This window comes from Hypanus sabinus, chromosome 2 (assembly GCF_030144855.1).
Source record: "Hypanus sabinus isolate sHypSab1 chromosome 2, sHypSab1.hap1, whole genome shotgun sequence".
In the NCBI taxonomy this organism is placed as follows: Eukaryota; Metazoa; Chordata; class Chondrichthyes; order Myliobatiformes; family Dasyatidae; genus Hypanus; species Hypanus sabinus.
Window position 1 is genome coordinate 77927143 of NC_082707.1, and position 14280 is coordinate 77941422.

General features: G+C 45.6%; 1 protein-coding gene across 2 annotated transcripts in view; it reads right to left on the reverse strand.

Moving 5' to 3' along the window:
• Nucleotides 1-14280, reverse strand: part of ppp2r3a (protein phosphatase 2, regulatory subunit B'', alpha) — a 343519-nt gene that overhangs the window by 35116 nt on the left and 294123 nt on the right. For both annotated transcript variants that reach the window (XM_059948908.1, XM_059948916.1), the window contains 2 exons: nt 4951-5025; nt 1153-1239 (listed from right to left, as the gene is read on the reverse strand). In XM_059948908.1, coding sequence (XP_059804891.1) covers nt 1153-1239; nt 4951-5025 — 162 coding nt within the window. The remainder of the gene's footprint in view (nt 1-1152; nt 1240-4950; nt 5026-14280) is intronic.

Below are 14280 nucleotides of genomic sequence, written 5' to 3' on the forward strand. Positions count from 1 at the left end.
TGGTTGGCACCACGGTACTACAGCTCAGGGTGTTCCAGAGATGGATTTCAATTTCGGTGCTGTTCTGCAAGGTGTCATCTTACACCCTTGCGCTGGAATTTGTGGGTCTTCTCTGGGATTTCTGCTCTCCTCCCACAGTCTAAGGATGTACCGGGTAGGAGTACTGGTTTTTGTAAATTGCTTTGCAATTAGGTGGGGGTTATATTGGGGTTGTTGGGGGTTGCTGGGGCAGCTTGGCTCGAAAGGCCAGAAGGGCCTTCTCCACGCTGTATCACTAAATAAAATAATGCTACCATCCCAAGCTTCTCATTCTGCACTTGATCTGAAACTACAGTCGCCCACTGTAATTCTCCATCTTTCATGCTTAAAGCCACATTGGTTAAACGTCTATCTACACTGTTAGTTCTATTGTTTGCAAAGTGTTGGATATTCCTATCTACCCCATCCACCTCCCTTCCACCCTTCCCACCACCCCCACCCCAAACTTTGTCTTGTTCTATGGGCAACAGATTTTAACAGTGCACAAAGGCAAATCAAAAGGGAACTCTTCAAGTTCTGGGCCAACATGCTTTCAAATAAAATTTGTGTTATTAGACAAGATCATAATCTTAAAATGATAATCCCTTGCAACATATAAGCATCAAAGATATTTGCTCATTGTTTATTTCTGCAGATTATACTTAAATAAACACACTACCAATATTTCTCACTACACAAATGAATGAAAATTGACCCTATTTATGAATAGGATCAAACACTGAAAGGACAAGTTCAGACTCAGAAAATCAATGACTATATGGAGCATAGCAGACTCGATGTTGTAGGAGAAAATGCTACATGAATACACTTAAATATATTGAATTCTGAATATTCTTATTTTACCATTGGGATTTTGTAATCTAGAATATTTTTTTAATCTATTTGTTGGGTAATCCACCAAATATGGAGGTATCCAGGATTGGGCAGCTGAGTTAATAAAGTGACCTCTTTTTGTATAATGTAAAAAAGATCATCAGAGGTATCCAGTAGAAGAAATGCTGTGATGTTACACACACTTCCGCATTTTTAGCTTTTTAGGTTTTTTTAGGTTCTCAACAGTGTTAACTCGCCGGTCAGCCTGACAAATTGTGAGAAATCTGGATCGTTACATACTTGTAGGAAGTTGCTCTTCCTTAGTTCTGTCAGAGTTATCTTGCCGGACCAGGATCTGTTGACTGTATAGAATATTCTCTGTATCACCTATGGAAAAAAAAAGCACAAATAATCCTCTGTGTTGATTCCTGGGAGATAAGGGAAAGGGCAAACAGGCCGCAGTTCCACCTGGTAGTTTAGACAGCTTTCCTTTAAAAATGACAGCGTAGTCTTGCCAACCTCAAATGCCACTCGATTTGTCTGATCTCCAAGGAGAAATTACCATTCTATATTAAATCACCTCACTACGACTTGTTAACAAACTAGATTAACATTATTCATGTACATTACAGAAACCAATGACAAACTATGTGCTTAATAAGGACAGTCATATGATAGATGTTAGCTCTGAACACTCTCACTCTTTCCGTGACATGCTCATTTTGAAATCCCTAGCACTTACTCATGCATACACAAGTGGCTGCCGTTGTTAGCCCCTTGCTTTTTTGAGAGGTAGTCATATGAATCTGAATTTTTTTCTAACACTGGGATCTAAAAATCCCTCCCTCCTCTTCCTCCTCAGCTGTCACTGAAGGGAACTGCTTTTTTCTGATGCTGGCTATTAGTAAACATGCACAGCATTTAAAGGAAATGAGAGAAAGGAAAAAGCAGCAAGTTTAATTCCCTTGCAACAATGGAAACCAAGGGCAAAAGTGGAGAAATCAGATCATGGGATACCTGCAAGTAGTCTTTTTCCTAGTGGTAAACTCCTAACTGTCAATGACAAAAACAAACTGGTGGGGTGAGAAACCATTTGTTTCCTTTAGTTAGTATAAATATTGTTTAAACAAAATCACCTTGTTTATAAGAAATTATTCCCAATTTAAGAATTGGATGCTGACAGGCCACAACAGATAATAGTTGATCTTGTCATCTGTCCAATTCTATTCTTGAACTACAAGAATCAAAAGTGAAGCACATCAAACTACCGTTCTCTCAAACTGCCTATAGCATTCGCTGAAAAAGTTACACAGCAACAATACAATGCAGTGAACAAATCGGTGGAAAAAAAGAAATATGTTGGCAAGAGCAATTCATAAATAAATATACTTTCATTTAAGACTACATAATACCACCAATATGACTTGCATTCATCTCCTGTAGTCACTTGGCTGAAAATTATAGACAATGACTACATGCAGAATGAGCTCACAGCTTAACAAAGACATATATGTGTAAAAGCACAGCTTGGATGAACTTTAATTCCCAACCTTTTTTTTGGAAGGGTATATCACTTAGGAACAATGTTGGTTGTAGCTGGCTCTCAAAGACACATGACAAATTTTAAACAACATAATTGCTCAGTTAGATAGGCCTCCAAGAGGACTATAACCTTGCTGTAGGGTTCAGCTGCTTGCGTGCCTCAATAATCTGGCTGGAGTCAGGGCTCTTGGTAGGGTCACCCATGCCAAACAGGTCAAAGGATAGAGATCAGACTATTGTTCACTGGTCCTCCAGAATTGGGGGTTCAGCTCAGGCATACAAACCTTAACTAGTAAAACAATACAGCTGCAGAAATATCAATGAAGAATCCTTCTACATCTGAGTGTGATGGTATTCCTGGAACTTGCTTGACTGACAGTAGTGACAACCGAGCTACTGACACAACGAAAAAAGCCCTGAACACCACCAGTGATGGAGGACCTTCACTACTGTCCTAAACACCAGCGGCTTAACAGGTAGATAGGTCAGTCAGACAATACTAAATATTTTTTCTAATAAGGAGTGTGCTAGAAAATTCATGGAAAATAAGCATTACAATGGTAGTCCAAACCCAAACAAGAGAAAATCTGCAGATGCTGGAAATCCAAGCAGCACGCACAAAATGCTGGAGGAACTCAGCAGGCCAGGCAGCATCCAGTCCTGCCAAAGGGTCTCAGCCGAAACGTCAACAGTACTTTTTTCCGTAGATGCAGCCCGGCCGGCTGAGTTCCTCCAGCATTTTGTGTGTGTTACTACAATGGTAAAGTACTATCACTGAGTATTACAATATATTGAGGTACCCTGAACTTAATATAACAATAACCAATATTGTAGTTTGGATATATTTTATATTTATATTTGACTTATTAAGAAACGCATTTTCCATTCCCTTCCCCTGACAGCACTCTTCCAAGGCCACATACCTGAATAGCCAATGTTGGCAGCACACACTGTTGATCAGCGATTGAGAGGAATTATTTAAGCACAGCCTGGTAAAGACTGCTTCACTGTGGAGCACTGTGATTCTATAGGGTCAAAGATTAAAGCTGTACCATCTGTATTTTTAATCCATAATTAAAGAGAGAACTTAAGATTCAGACTGGTGCAGTCTGAGTGAACCAAAATAATGTTGAGTGAGTAGTTCAATTAAAATCAGGTAACATTTACAGAGCTGACATGCATATTGTAAGACTGGACATCAATGTATAAGGTAATTTACATTTCAGGGATTCCACTGTGCTGGCCTCGTTCTAGGGTTTGACTTTTCAGGATCATATTTGTGCCCCTTGATCATGCACAACATTCTGCCTCAAAGAAATGTTCTCAATTTTACTTTCAAAAGGGATGGCATGATGATAATGTTAATGCTAAGATAACAAACAGAAGTAACTTGCCCAATGGCTCCCCACTGAATTACTCTTATTTCCTTCAAATTTATCCGAACATTGAAATGGAAAACTTTACTTAGACTATTTTTCTTTTAATGTAAGGATCAGTGGTAATATTTTGAATTGGCAGCACAATGAAGAACACTCTCAACATATTCAGAATGCAGGAACTATCTCAGTGCCAATCAGGAAGTAGATTCGAACACATTAGTTTTTAATCTCTTTGCATAGAAGAACCCTTAGTAAATATTGCCATACTCTTTGGGAACAACAATGACTTCAGTGAGCATGGGGGAAGGGTGGTGAATTACATACCACTGAGTTGAGAACTTCAAGTTCCTAGATGTAAACATCAACAATTGTCCTGGTACATGCTATGGCATAAAAAAGCAGACCAGTGCCTCTATTTCCATTGAAAGCATCCTATCTGGATACAAGACTGCTTGGTACAGCAGTTCTGCCTGTCAACTGCTTTGCTCAAGACCACAAGGAATTGCAGAAAGTTATGAATACATCATAATCCATCACAAAAACCATTCTCCCATTGACAGCCTCTACTTCCTACTGCTTTGGGATAAACAAGGAACCCTTCCATCCTGATCATACTCTCTTCTCCCCTCTCAAGATAGAAAAGCTTGAGAACATGTACCACCAAGCTCAAGGAAAGCTTCTTACCTGCTGTGATAAGACTCTTAAATGGACCTTTGTGCAATAAAGTTGAACTCTTGTCATCTCAGTCTACATTATCGTAGCCCTTGCACCTTATCTGTCTACCTACACTGCACTCTCAGTAACTGTAATACTGTATTCTAAAATCTGTATTTCCTTTTGTACTAGCTCAATATACTTAGTATAGTACAATCAAAAGCATACAACCAAAAGCTTTTCACGTCCCTTGGTTAAAGTGACAATGATAATCCAGTTAGCAGTAGCCAAATATAATAAAGTGCTGTCATTGGAGAAAATGTTTTTATTGATATATGATAATCAACAATAGGGAAATCAGTTAACAGTTGTCAGAAAGAGATGTCCAAAAATCTTGGAAACTCCAGATTTTCTTAAGGACTCCCTTAGAGACTTCAGAATACCGCAGGGATTCCTACAGGGAATAGGAACCCCACTGTAAAAACGATGATTTGGAAGGGCAGCATATCCAACTTGATATTACCGTGGTAATGTATCTTGAATGGAATTCAGGTGCATCCTTCAAAAACGTTAGCCCTGGATGCGTATCCACAATATCCTGAGAAAGACATTGAAAAAGTATATAATTAACTATTGCATTTTGATCATTCTACCTAGCAAAATTAACATTATTCATACATACATTATAGACCTCGTAACATACAGACAGGCAGACATACTTTCTCTCTCCAGCATGCTATGATATTAGATTAGATAATGGCTTATCTGCAATTCAAAAGCATCATATATAGCTTCTTCTTTTCCTTAATATACTTCACCAATAAAATTCTTTCCATCACAATTTTAAAAGTTTTAAGCACATGAGGGTGGGCGAGTTTGAAAATCTGGTTGGCTGGCATCATACCTATAACCTCTCAACCACTGCTTTAAATATACAGGTTTACCCCGCTATTCGAAGGTACAGCATTCCTATGAAACTGTTTGTAAGCCAAAATGTCGTAAATCTAAGTAGTAATTACCATTAATTTATATGGGAAGAAACTTCTGAGCATTCCCAGACCCAAAAAATAACCTACCAAATCAAACCAAATAACACACAAAACCTAAAATATCACGAATATATAGTAAAAGCAGGAAATACACCCTATATAAAGTAGAAATATTGTATGTACAGTGTAGTTTCACTTATCAAACTTGGGAAGACAGCGAGCCAAAATCGATTCGGAGAAAAAAAATCAGCACGTACACACTTGTGCAAACAACCGCCTGCACAAGGCTTCACGGTCAGTGCAGTCTTTCTCGGGGTAAACACATGTATAAAGCGGGCGTCCTTTTTTCGTAAAAGCGAAAATCCTCTTTGGTTAGCGAAAACAGGTACTAATGTAGGTCTTTCGTAACAGCAATCTGTCGTAAAGTGAATGTTCGAAAAATGGGGGCCACCTGTACTCGATTACTTGGCAACATCCATCCATGGCTTTGAATTCCACAGATTCACCACCCTCTGGCTGAAGAAGTGATAAAACTGAAGAATTTTGCTGACCCTTTTCACCTCTGATCCCCCGATAAGGACTGGCTCATGGACCTGCAGTTTCCTTCTCCTGAAGTCAATAATCATCTCTTTGGTCTTGAATGAGGGGGAAATTAACAGGCTGGCTCGACAAAGTGGATGTTGTTTTGCTTGACTTTTCAGATGGCCTTTGACAAGATGCTGCACATGAGGCTGCTTAATAAGATTAACAGCCCATGGTATTACAGGAAAAATCTAGCATGGATAGAAGACTAGCTGATTGGCAGGAGGAAAAGACCAGAATAAATGCAGCCTAATCTGGTTGGCTGCTGGAGTCAAGTGGTGCTCTGCAGGGACTGGTATTGGGACTGCTTCTTTTCACATTATATAACAATATTTTGGATGACAGAATTGACGGCTTTGTGGTCAAGTTTTCAGATAATACAAGGATAGATCGAGGGGCAGATAGTGTTGAGGAAGCAGGTAGTCTGCAGAAAGACTTGGACTGATTGAAGGAATGGGCAAATAAGTGGAATATTGTGTAGGGAAGTATAAGGTCATGCACTTTAATGGAGGAACAAAGGTGTAGACTATTTTCTGAATGGGGAGAAAATTCAAAAATTTGAGGTACAAAGGGACTTGGGAGACCTTGTGCACGATTCTCTAAAGGTTAATTTGCAGGTTGAAGGCAAATGTAATGTTTCCATTCACTCTGAGTGGGGATTAGAATTTAAGAGTAAGGATGTGATGCTGAGGCTTTATAAGGCATCGGTCAGACTGTACTTGGAGTACTGAGAGCCGTTTTGGGCCCTTATCCAAGTAAAGATGTGCTGGCATTGGAGGGAGTCCAAAGGATGTTGACAAAAATGTTTCCGGAAATAAAAGGGTTAACATATGAGGAATGTTTGATGACCTGTACTTACTGGTATTTAGAAGAATGAAGTGCGATCTCACTGAAACCTATTGAATATTGAAAGGCCTAGACAAAGTGGATATAGAGGATGTTTCCTATAGTGGGCATGTCTAGTGGGCACAGCCTCAGAACATCCACAGAATGTCAGAACAGAGATAAGAAGGCATTTCTTCAGCCAGAGGGTGGTGAATCTGTGGAATTCAAAGCCAGGGATGGATGTGGCCAAGTTATTGAGTATATTTAAAGCAGTGGTTGATTGATTCTTATTTAGCAAACACGAGGAAATCTGCAGATGCTGGAAATTCAAACAACAACACACACAAAATGCTGGTGGAACACAGCAGGCCAGGCAGCATCTATAAGGAGAAGCGCTGTCGACGTTTCGGGCTGAGACCCTTCGTCAGTCATTTTGTGTGTGTGGTTCTTAGCTAGTCAGGGTGTCAAACGTTACAGGGAGAAGGCAGGAGAATGGGGCAGAGAGGGACAATAAATCAGACATGACTGAATGTGGTGACTTGACGGGCTTGGTGGTCTAATTATGCTCCTATATTTTATAGACTTACGGACACATTAAATTGAGAGGAAAGGCTGCTGTAAAACAGGAAAGTACTTCTTTGTCGAGAAAGTGATTACGGTTTCTTTATACCAAAGAAACATGTGTATTTCACTGCAATAATACCACAGTCATTTTGCAAAGTCTGAACAAAAGAAGTGCCTACATGTACAAGAGGTAACAGGAGAATACTGAATGGCTCCTCGTACTTAATTCTTAGTTAGATCAGATCACAGTTTATTTTCCATTCCAGTTCTGTTTTCCAGCCTATTCCTAAATGCCAGATTTCTCAGTTTCTAAAAATTAATATCTATCTTGAATTGCAATATATTCAGTATCTGAGTTTCTCTAGCTCTCTGGGATAGTTTCAAGCAATCACAACCTTTTGAATGACAGAATGTCATGACTTTAGGTTAAATATTGACCACCAGTCTGGGTCTACACCACCCCCCCCCCCCCCCACCGTTTAGAACTCCCTAGCGATGAGAAACAATCCTTCAGCATTTATCTTTTCAAGCTGTTTCAGAATTGTACGGGCTGCAATGAGATCTATCATTCTTCTGAGATTTTAAAATCAATTAACAACCCTCTATCAGTCACAATATGTACTTTTAAAAACATTTATTTATTTTTGTTCATTGAGATACAGCATGGAGTAGGCCCTTCGAGCCACACCACCCAACAACCCCCGCTTTAACCCTAGTCGAATTATGGGACAAATCACGAAAACCCAATTTTTTTATTAAACAAAATATACTTTATTCAAAAATAAATTATATACAATAAACCATTCAATGACTTTCCATCCTTTACAACTGTGTTCATTGCTGTCTCTAAATTTTCACACTTTTTGCCACCCACATGGCACTCTGTTATTCCATATTTACATACACTTGTTTAGGGGTATACACCCTGCCTCCCCCCCCCCCCCCCCACTCCCGTCAGAGAAGAACCCTAGACTGTGGTCCTTCCCCACCGGACCCTTGCGGTGGTTGCACCAAGTTTGAGTGCGTCCCTCAGCACGTACTCCTGCAGCCGAGAATGTGCCAGTCGGCAACATTCCCCCACGGACATCTCCGTGTGCTGGTAGACCATCAAGTTTCGGGCCGACCAAAGAGCGTCTTTGACCCAGTTGATGATCTGCCAGCAGCACCGGATGCTGGTCTCCGTGTGCATCCCCAGGAACAGCCCGTAGATCACAGAGTCCTCTGTTACGCAGCTGCTGGAGATGAACCTCGACACTGTCCCTTCCATCCTACAATAACCAATTAACCTACCAATCTTTGGACCATGGGAGGAAACAGGAACACCCGGACAAACCCAAGTAATAACAGGATGAATGGAAAACTCCTTACAGACAGCGGTGGGAATTGAACCTGGGTCGCTGGTACTGTAAAATGTTGTGCTGTGGCGACCCATTTCCTGGCACATCCGAACCGGCTCACAATTAGATAGCCTACGGGGGTTTGCGAGCACAGAGCTTTGGAGCCTCTGCGCCACGGGGGGCAGGTTGAGGGAGGCTTAAAAGTGAGGCCGAGGATTTCGAATAAAGTTTTTTTCCTTCGACTGCAGTTACCGACTCCGTATCGTAATTTTAGCGCTGCATGTAGCACACCGCTACAATTGGTGACCCCGACGGTCCAAACGATTTTTGGACCAGAAATGACCGACGCCGCCTCTGTTCATGCGGTTTCGTTGAAACTGCCGGGTTTCTGGACACAGCGACCGAACTTATGGTTCCAGCAAGCCGAAGCCCAATTCCACGTTCGCCAGATCACCTCAGAAGACACCCGCTACTACTACGTGGTGAGCTCCCTCGACCAGGACACAGCGGCCCAGGTCGCGGAGTTCGTACAGTCGCCCCCGGCAGACAGCAGGTACACGGAATTCAAAGCCCTGCTCTTCAGGACTTTCAGACTCTCACGGTGCAAGCGGGCTGCTCGTTTACTGCACCTGGACGGCTTGGGCGACAGACCTCCTTCGGCTTTAATGAATGAGATGTTGTCTCTGGCCGACGGACACACACCCTGCCTCATGTTTGAGCAGGCATTCCTGGAGCAGCTGCCCGAGGACATACGCCTGCTGCTGTCCGACGCGGATTTCAGTGACCCCCGGAAGGTGGCAGCCCGGGCAGACTTGCTGTGGAACGCCAAAAAGGTGAGCGGGGCGTCCATCGCACAGATCTCCCAGCCACGCTCCCAGCAGCAAACCAGTCCAGGCCCGGCCTCAGAGCCCACCAACCCCCGGCCCAATGAACACTGGTGCTTCTACCACCAGCGGCGGGGCGCAGAAGCCCGCCGTTGTCGCCCGCCCTGCAAGTTCCCGGGAAACGCCAGGGCCAGCCGCCGCTGATGGCTACAGCGGCTGGCCATCGGGATAGCCTCCTGTATGTGTGGGACAGAAGGTCGGGACGCCGGTTTTTGGTCGACACTGGTGCCAAGATCAGCGTTTTACCTCCGACGAGTTATGACACCCGCAGCAGGGCACCGGGGCCCCCCCGAGGGCTGTGAACGGCAGCACAGTAAGGACCTATGGCACCCGTCAGGTGCAGCTACAGTTCGGCTCCAGCCAGTTCACGTGGGACTTTACACTGGCCGCCGTAGCCCAACCACTTCTGGGTGCAGATTTTTTGCGGGCTCACAGCCTACTGGTCGATCTGCCCAGGAAGAGACTGGTACACGCCGAGACCTTTCAGACGTTCTCCCTGGGTGCAGCCCAGTTGCCAGCCCCTCACCTCGGCTCCATCACACTGTCCGACAACGACTTCACCAGGGTCCTGGCGGATTTCCCATCGGTTCTGGCACCGCAGTTCACAGCGGCCATGCCCCGACACGGCGTACAGCACCACATCCCGACCAAGGGACCACCCCTCCACGCCCGCGCTCGGCGGCTTCCCCCAGACAAGCACCGACTGGCGAAGGAGGAGTTCCAGAGGATGGAGGAATTGGGGATCATCCAGCGGTCCGACAGCCCATGGGCCTCCCCTCTGCACATGGTGCCCAAAGCGACGGGAGGCTGGAAACCGTGCGGCGACTACCGCAGGCTGAATGAGGCTACCACACCGGACCGCTACCCTGTGCCGCACATTCAGGACTTTGCAGCAAACCTGCACAGCGCACGGATCTTCTCCAAGGTAGACCTCGTCCGAGGGTACCATCCAATCCCGATGCATCCTGACGACGTCCCCAAAATGGCTCTCATCACCCCGTTTGGCCTTTTCGAGTTCCTCCGCATGCCGTTCGGCCTGAAGAATGCCGCACAGACGTTCCAGCGGTTAATGGACGCGGTGGGACGGGACCTGGACTTCGCGTTCATCTATTTGGACGACATCCTCATAGCCAGCAGCAGTCGTCAGGAGCATCTGTCCCACCTCCGTCAACTCTGCGCCTGACTGAGTGAGTACGGTCTTACAATCAACCCCGCCAAATGCCTGTTCGGACTCGATACCATTGACTTCCTGGGCCACAGGATTACTAAAGACGGGGCAACCCCTCTGCCCGCTAAGGTAGATGCGGTCCGCCACTTCCCCAGACCCACCACGATCAAAGGCCTTCAGGAATTCATAGGTATGGTCAATTTCTACCACCGCTTCCTCCCTTCAGCTGCCCGGATCATGCAACCCGTTCGCCCTGATGTCGGGTCCGAGCAAGGACATTACCTGGGACGAGGAGTCCGCCGCCGCTTTCGTTCAAACGAAGGAAGCTTTGGCGAACGCCGCAATGCTAGTGCATCCCAGAATGGACGCCCCTACCGTCCTCACAGTGGACGCATCTAACACGGCAGTCGGTGGGGTGCTGGAGCAACTCATTGCAGGTCGCTGGCAACCCCTGCCGTTTTTCAGCAAACACCTGTGGCCACCCGAGCTCAAGTACAGTGCTTTCGACCGGGAACTGTTGGCGCTCTACCGGGCAATCCGGCATTTCAGGTACTTCCTAGAAGGTCGGCCCTTCACCACGTTCACAGACCACAAACCGTTTACCTTTGCGTTTACGAAAGCATCCGACCCCTGGTCGTCCCACCAGCAACGCCACCTGTCCTACATCTCTGAATACACGACGGATGTCCGGCACGTCTCGGGTAAGGACAATGTCGTGGCGGATGCGCTCTCTCGCCCTACCGTTCATGCTCTTTCCTAAGGGGTAGACTTTGAGGCACTGGCAGAGGCACAGCAGGCAGATGAGGAGATTCCGAGTTACAGAACCGCAGTCTCCGGTTTGCAGCACCAGGACCTTCCCGTAGGCCCTGGTCAGAGGACCCTACTCTGTGACGTCGCCACCGGCCAGCCCCGTCCCGTCGTCCCGACAGCCTGGAGGCGCCGTGTTTTCGACTCCATTCATAACTTGGCGCATCCCTCCATCCGGACGACTGTCTGGATGGTTTCCAGCAGGTTCGTTTGGCACAGACTCTGCAAACAGGTCAGTGAATGGGCCAAAACGTGCATGCACTGCCAGACGGCTAAGGTGCAGCGGCACACCAAAGCCCCACTGCAGCAGTTCCATCTCGCCCACCGGCGTTTCGACCACATTCATGTGGATATCGTGGGCCCCCTGCCAGTGTCGCGCAGAGCGCGTTACCTCCTGACTATCGTGGACCGGTTCACAAGATGGCCAGAGGCGGTCCCGCTCACCGACACCACCTCCGAATCTTGTGCCCGAGCCCTGATCACCACCTGGATATCTCGCTTCGGTGTACCGGCCCACATTACCACTGACAGAGGCACCCAGTTCACCTCCAGCCAGTGGTCAGCTATGGCCAGCCTTTTGGGGACTCAGCTGCACCACACAACTGCCTACCACCCACAGTCGAACGGGCTAGTGGAGCGTTTCCACCGTCACCTGAAGTCGGCCCTCATGGCCCGCCTGCGAGGAGCCAACTGGGCGGACGAGCTTCCCTGGGTCCTACTCGGCATCCGCACAGCGCCCAAGGACGACCTGCACGCCTCGTCGGCCGAGTTGGTATACGGCGCGCCCCTGGTCGTCCCCGGGGAGTTCCTACCAGCCCCACGGGGGCAAGAGGAAGATCCCGCAGCAGTCCTGGGCAGACTACGCGAGAAGCTCGGTAACCTGGCCCCCATACCCACTTCACAGCATGGATGGAACCCGACCTGCGTACCCAAAGACCTGCAGAACTGTAAGTTTGTGTTTGTACGAAGGGGCGGGCATCAGCCACCGCTACAGCGGCCATACGAGGGGCCGTTTACGGTGCTCCGGAACAACGGGTCCACGTTCGTGCTGGGCGTTGGGGGGAAAGAGGAGGTTTTCACGGTGGACCGTCTCAAACCGGCCCATGTGGACCTGGCACAACCGGCCGAGTTTCCGGCACCTCGGCGCAGAGGCCGACCTCCCAAGCAGGTTCCGGCCCAGACTGTGGACATTGGGGGATGTATCGCCGGTTCTGGGGGGGGTTATGTGGCGACCCATTTCCTGGCACATCCGAACCAGCTCACAATTAGATAGCCTACGGGGGTTTGCGAGCACAGAGCTTTGGAGCCTCTGCACCACAGGGGGCAGGTTGAGGGAGGCTTAAAAGTGAGGCTGAGGATTGCGAATAAAGTTTTTTTCCTTCGACTGCAGTTACCGACTCCGTGTTGTAATTTTAGCGCTGCATGTAGCACACCGCTACAGTGCCAACCATTATGCTACCTATATACTGAATGTTTTCTGAAAATCGAGATAACTTCCAACTACATTCCCCTCTATGCAGCATGCTAATCATGTTCATCAATCTAAAGAGGATTGATGAACATGATAATGCAACCTCTCATGCATAATGCAATGGTGACACTGTATAATCATAACAATAGTACTTCCATAATAATGAATACATCTTGACTGGACAGAAGTTTACCATTTTCTGTCTCCTCTCATTCTTGAGAAGCAGTGCTACATTTTCAGCTTTTCAATCTGTTGAGACATTCTAAGATTTAAAAAATGCTGATAAAAGTTCAAACAACATATCCAGTTTCTCTGCTGCTACCTCTTAGAATGCTTAGATGTAGAGCAGAGTACCTAGGAGATTTGTTGGCATTTAGTCCCGTTGGTTTTTTTGAATACTTTAAAAATATTTCCCGAAATTAGTTATTTTAACTTCCATTCCTTTGGCTCCCTTCCTTAATTGGAGTGTATTTGTATCATCTGTTGTCAAGAGATACACAAAATACATGTTGAGAAACTCAATTTTACACCTAAGTATTCAAGCATCCTACATACATACAGCATTTTACTTAATAGAAAAACTCTTACAATTCCACATTATTGAATCATCCCAACTTCTTTTAATATTCCTTCTATATTTTCCAAATATCTAATTTCAAACTTCAGTCCCCTTGCAATCAAGCCGCTGCAAAAGCTACGAATTCAGACATTTGCGTCTTTACCTAACTTATTATAAATGGTCCTTGTAATGAGAAAGCAGTTTCCATCTTGACCTTTTTATATTTTCCCCTTTCTACACTAAACTTAAAAGCTTTCCCCCTCCTAACATAATTGGCTCATCAGTATCTGATGGACTGCGATGCTCTTTCCACTTTTACACCCTTTATAACCTTCCTACTTTTTAATTTTAAAGGCCTAACCACAGCCTTATTTACTCAATTCATTCTATTTGAGTAAATATCTGATATATTAGTTTTTTGCCATAAAGGATGGTTAACCCAAATAAAACTTAATTTTTCAGTGGCATAAACAGACAAGCTCTAAGGAAAGGTGAAAGTACCCCGAGGTTCTGTTCCTGCCCGTGTCCCATTTGCAAACTTATCTGAGTTGTTAAGTGTGAGTATCTCAAGTAGAACAATAATCTTCCGGAGGAACTCAGTGGGTTGAGCTGCTTCTGTGAGTGGGGTGGCGGGGGAAAGAATTGTCGATACTTCTAATCAAAACCC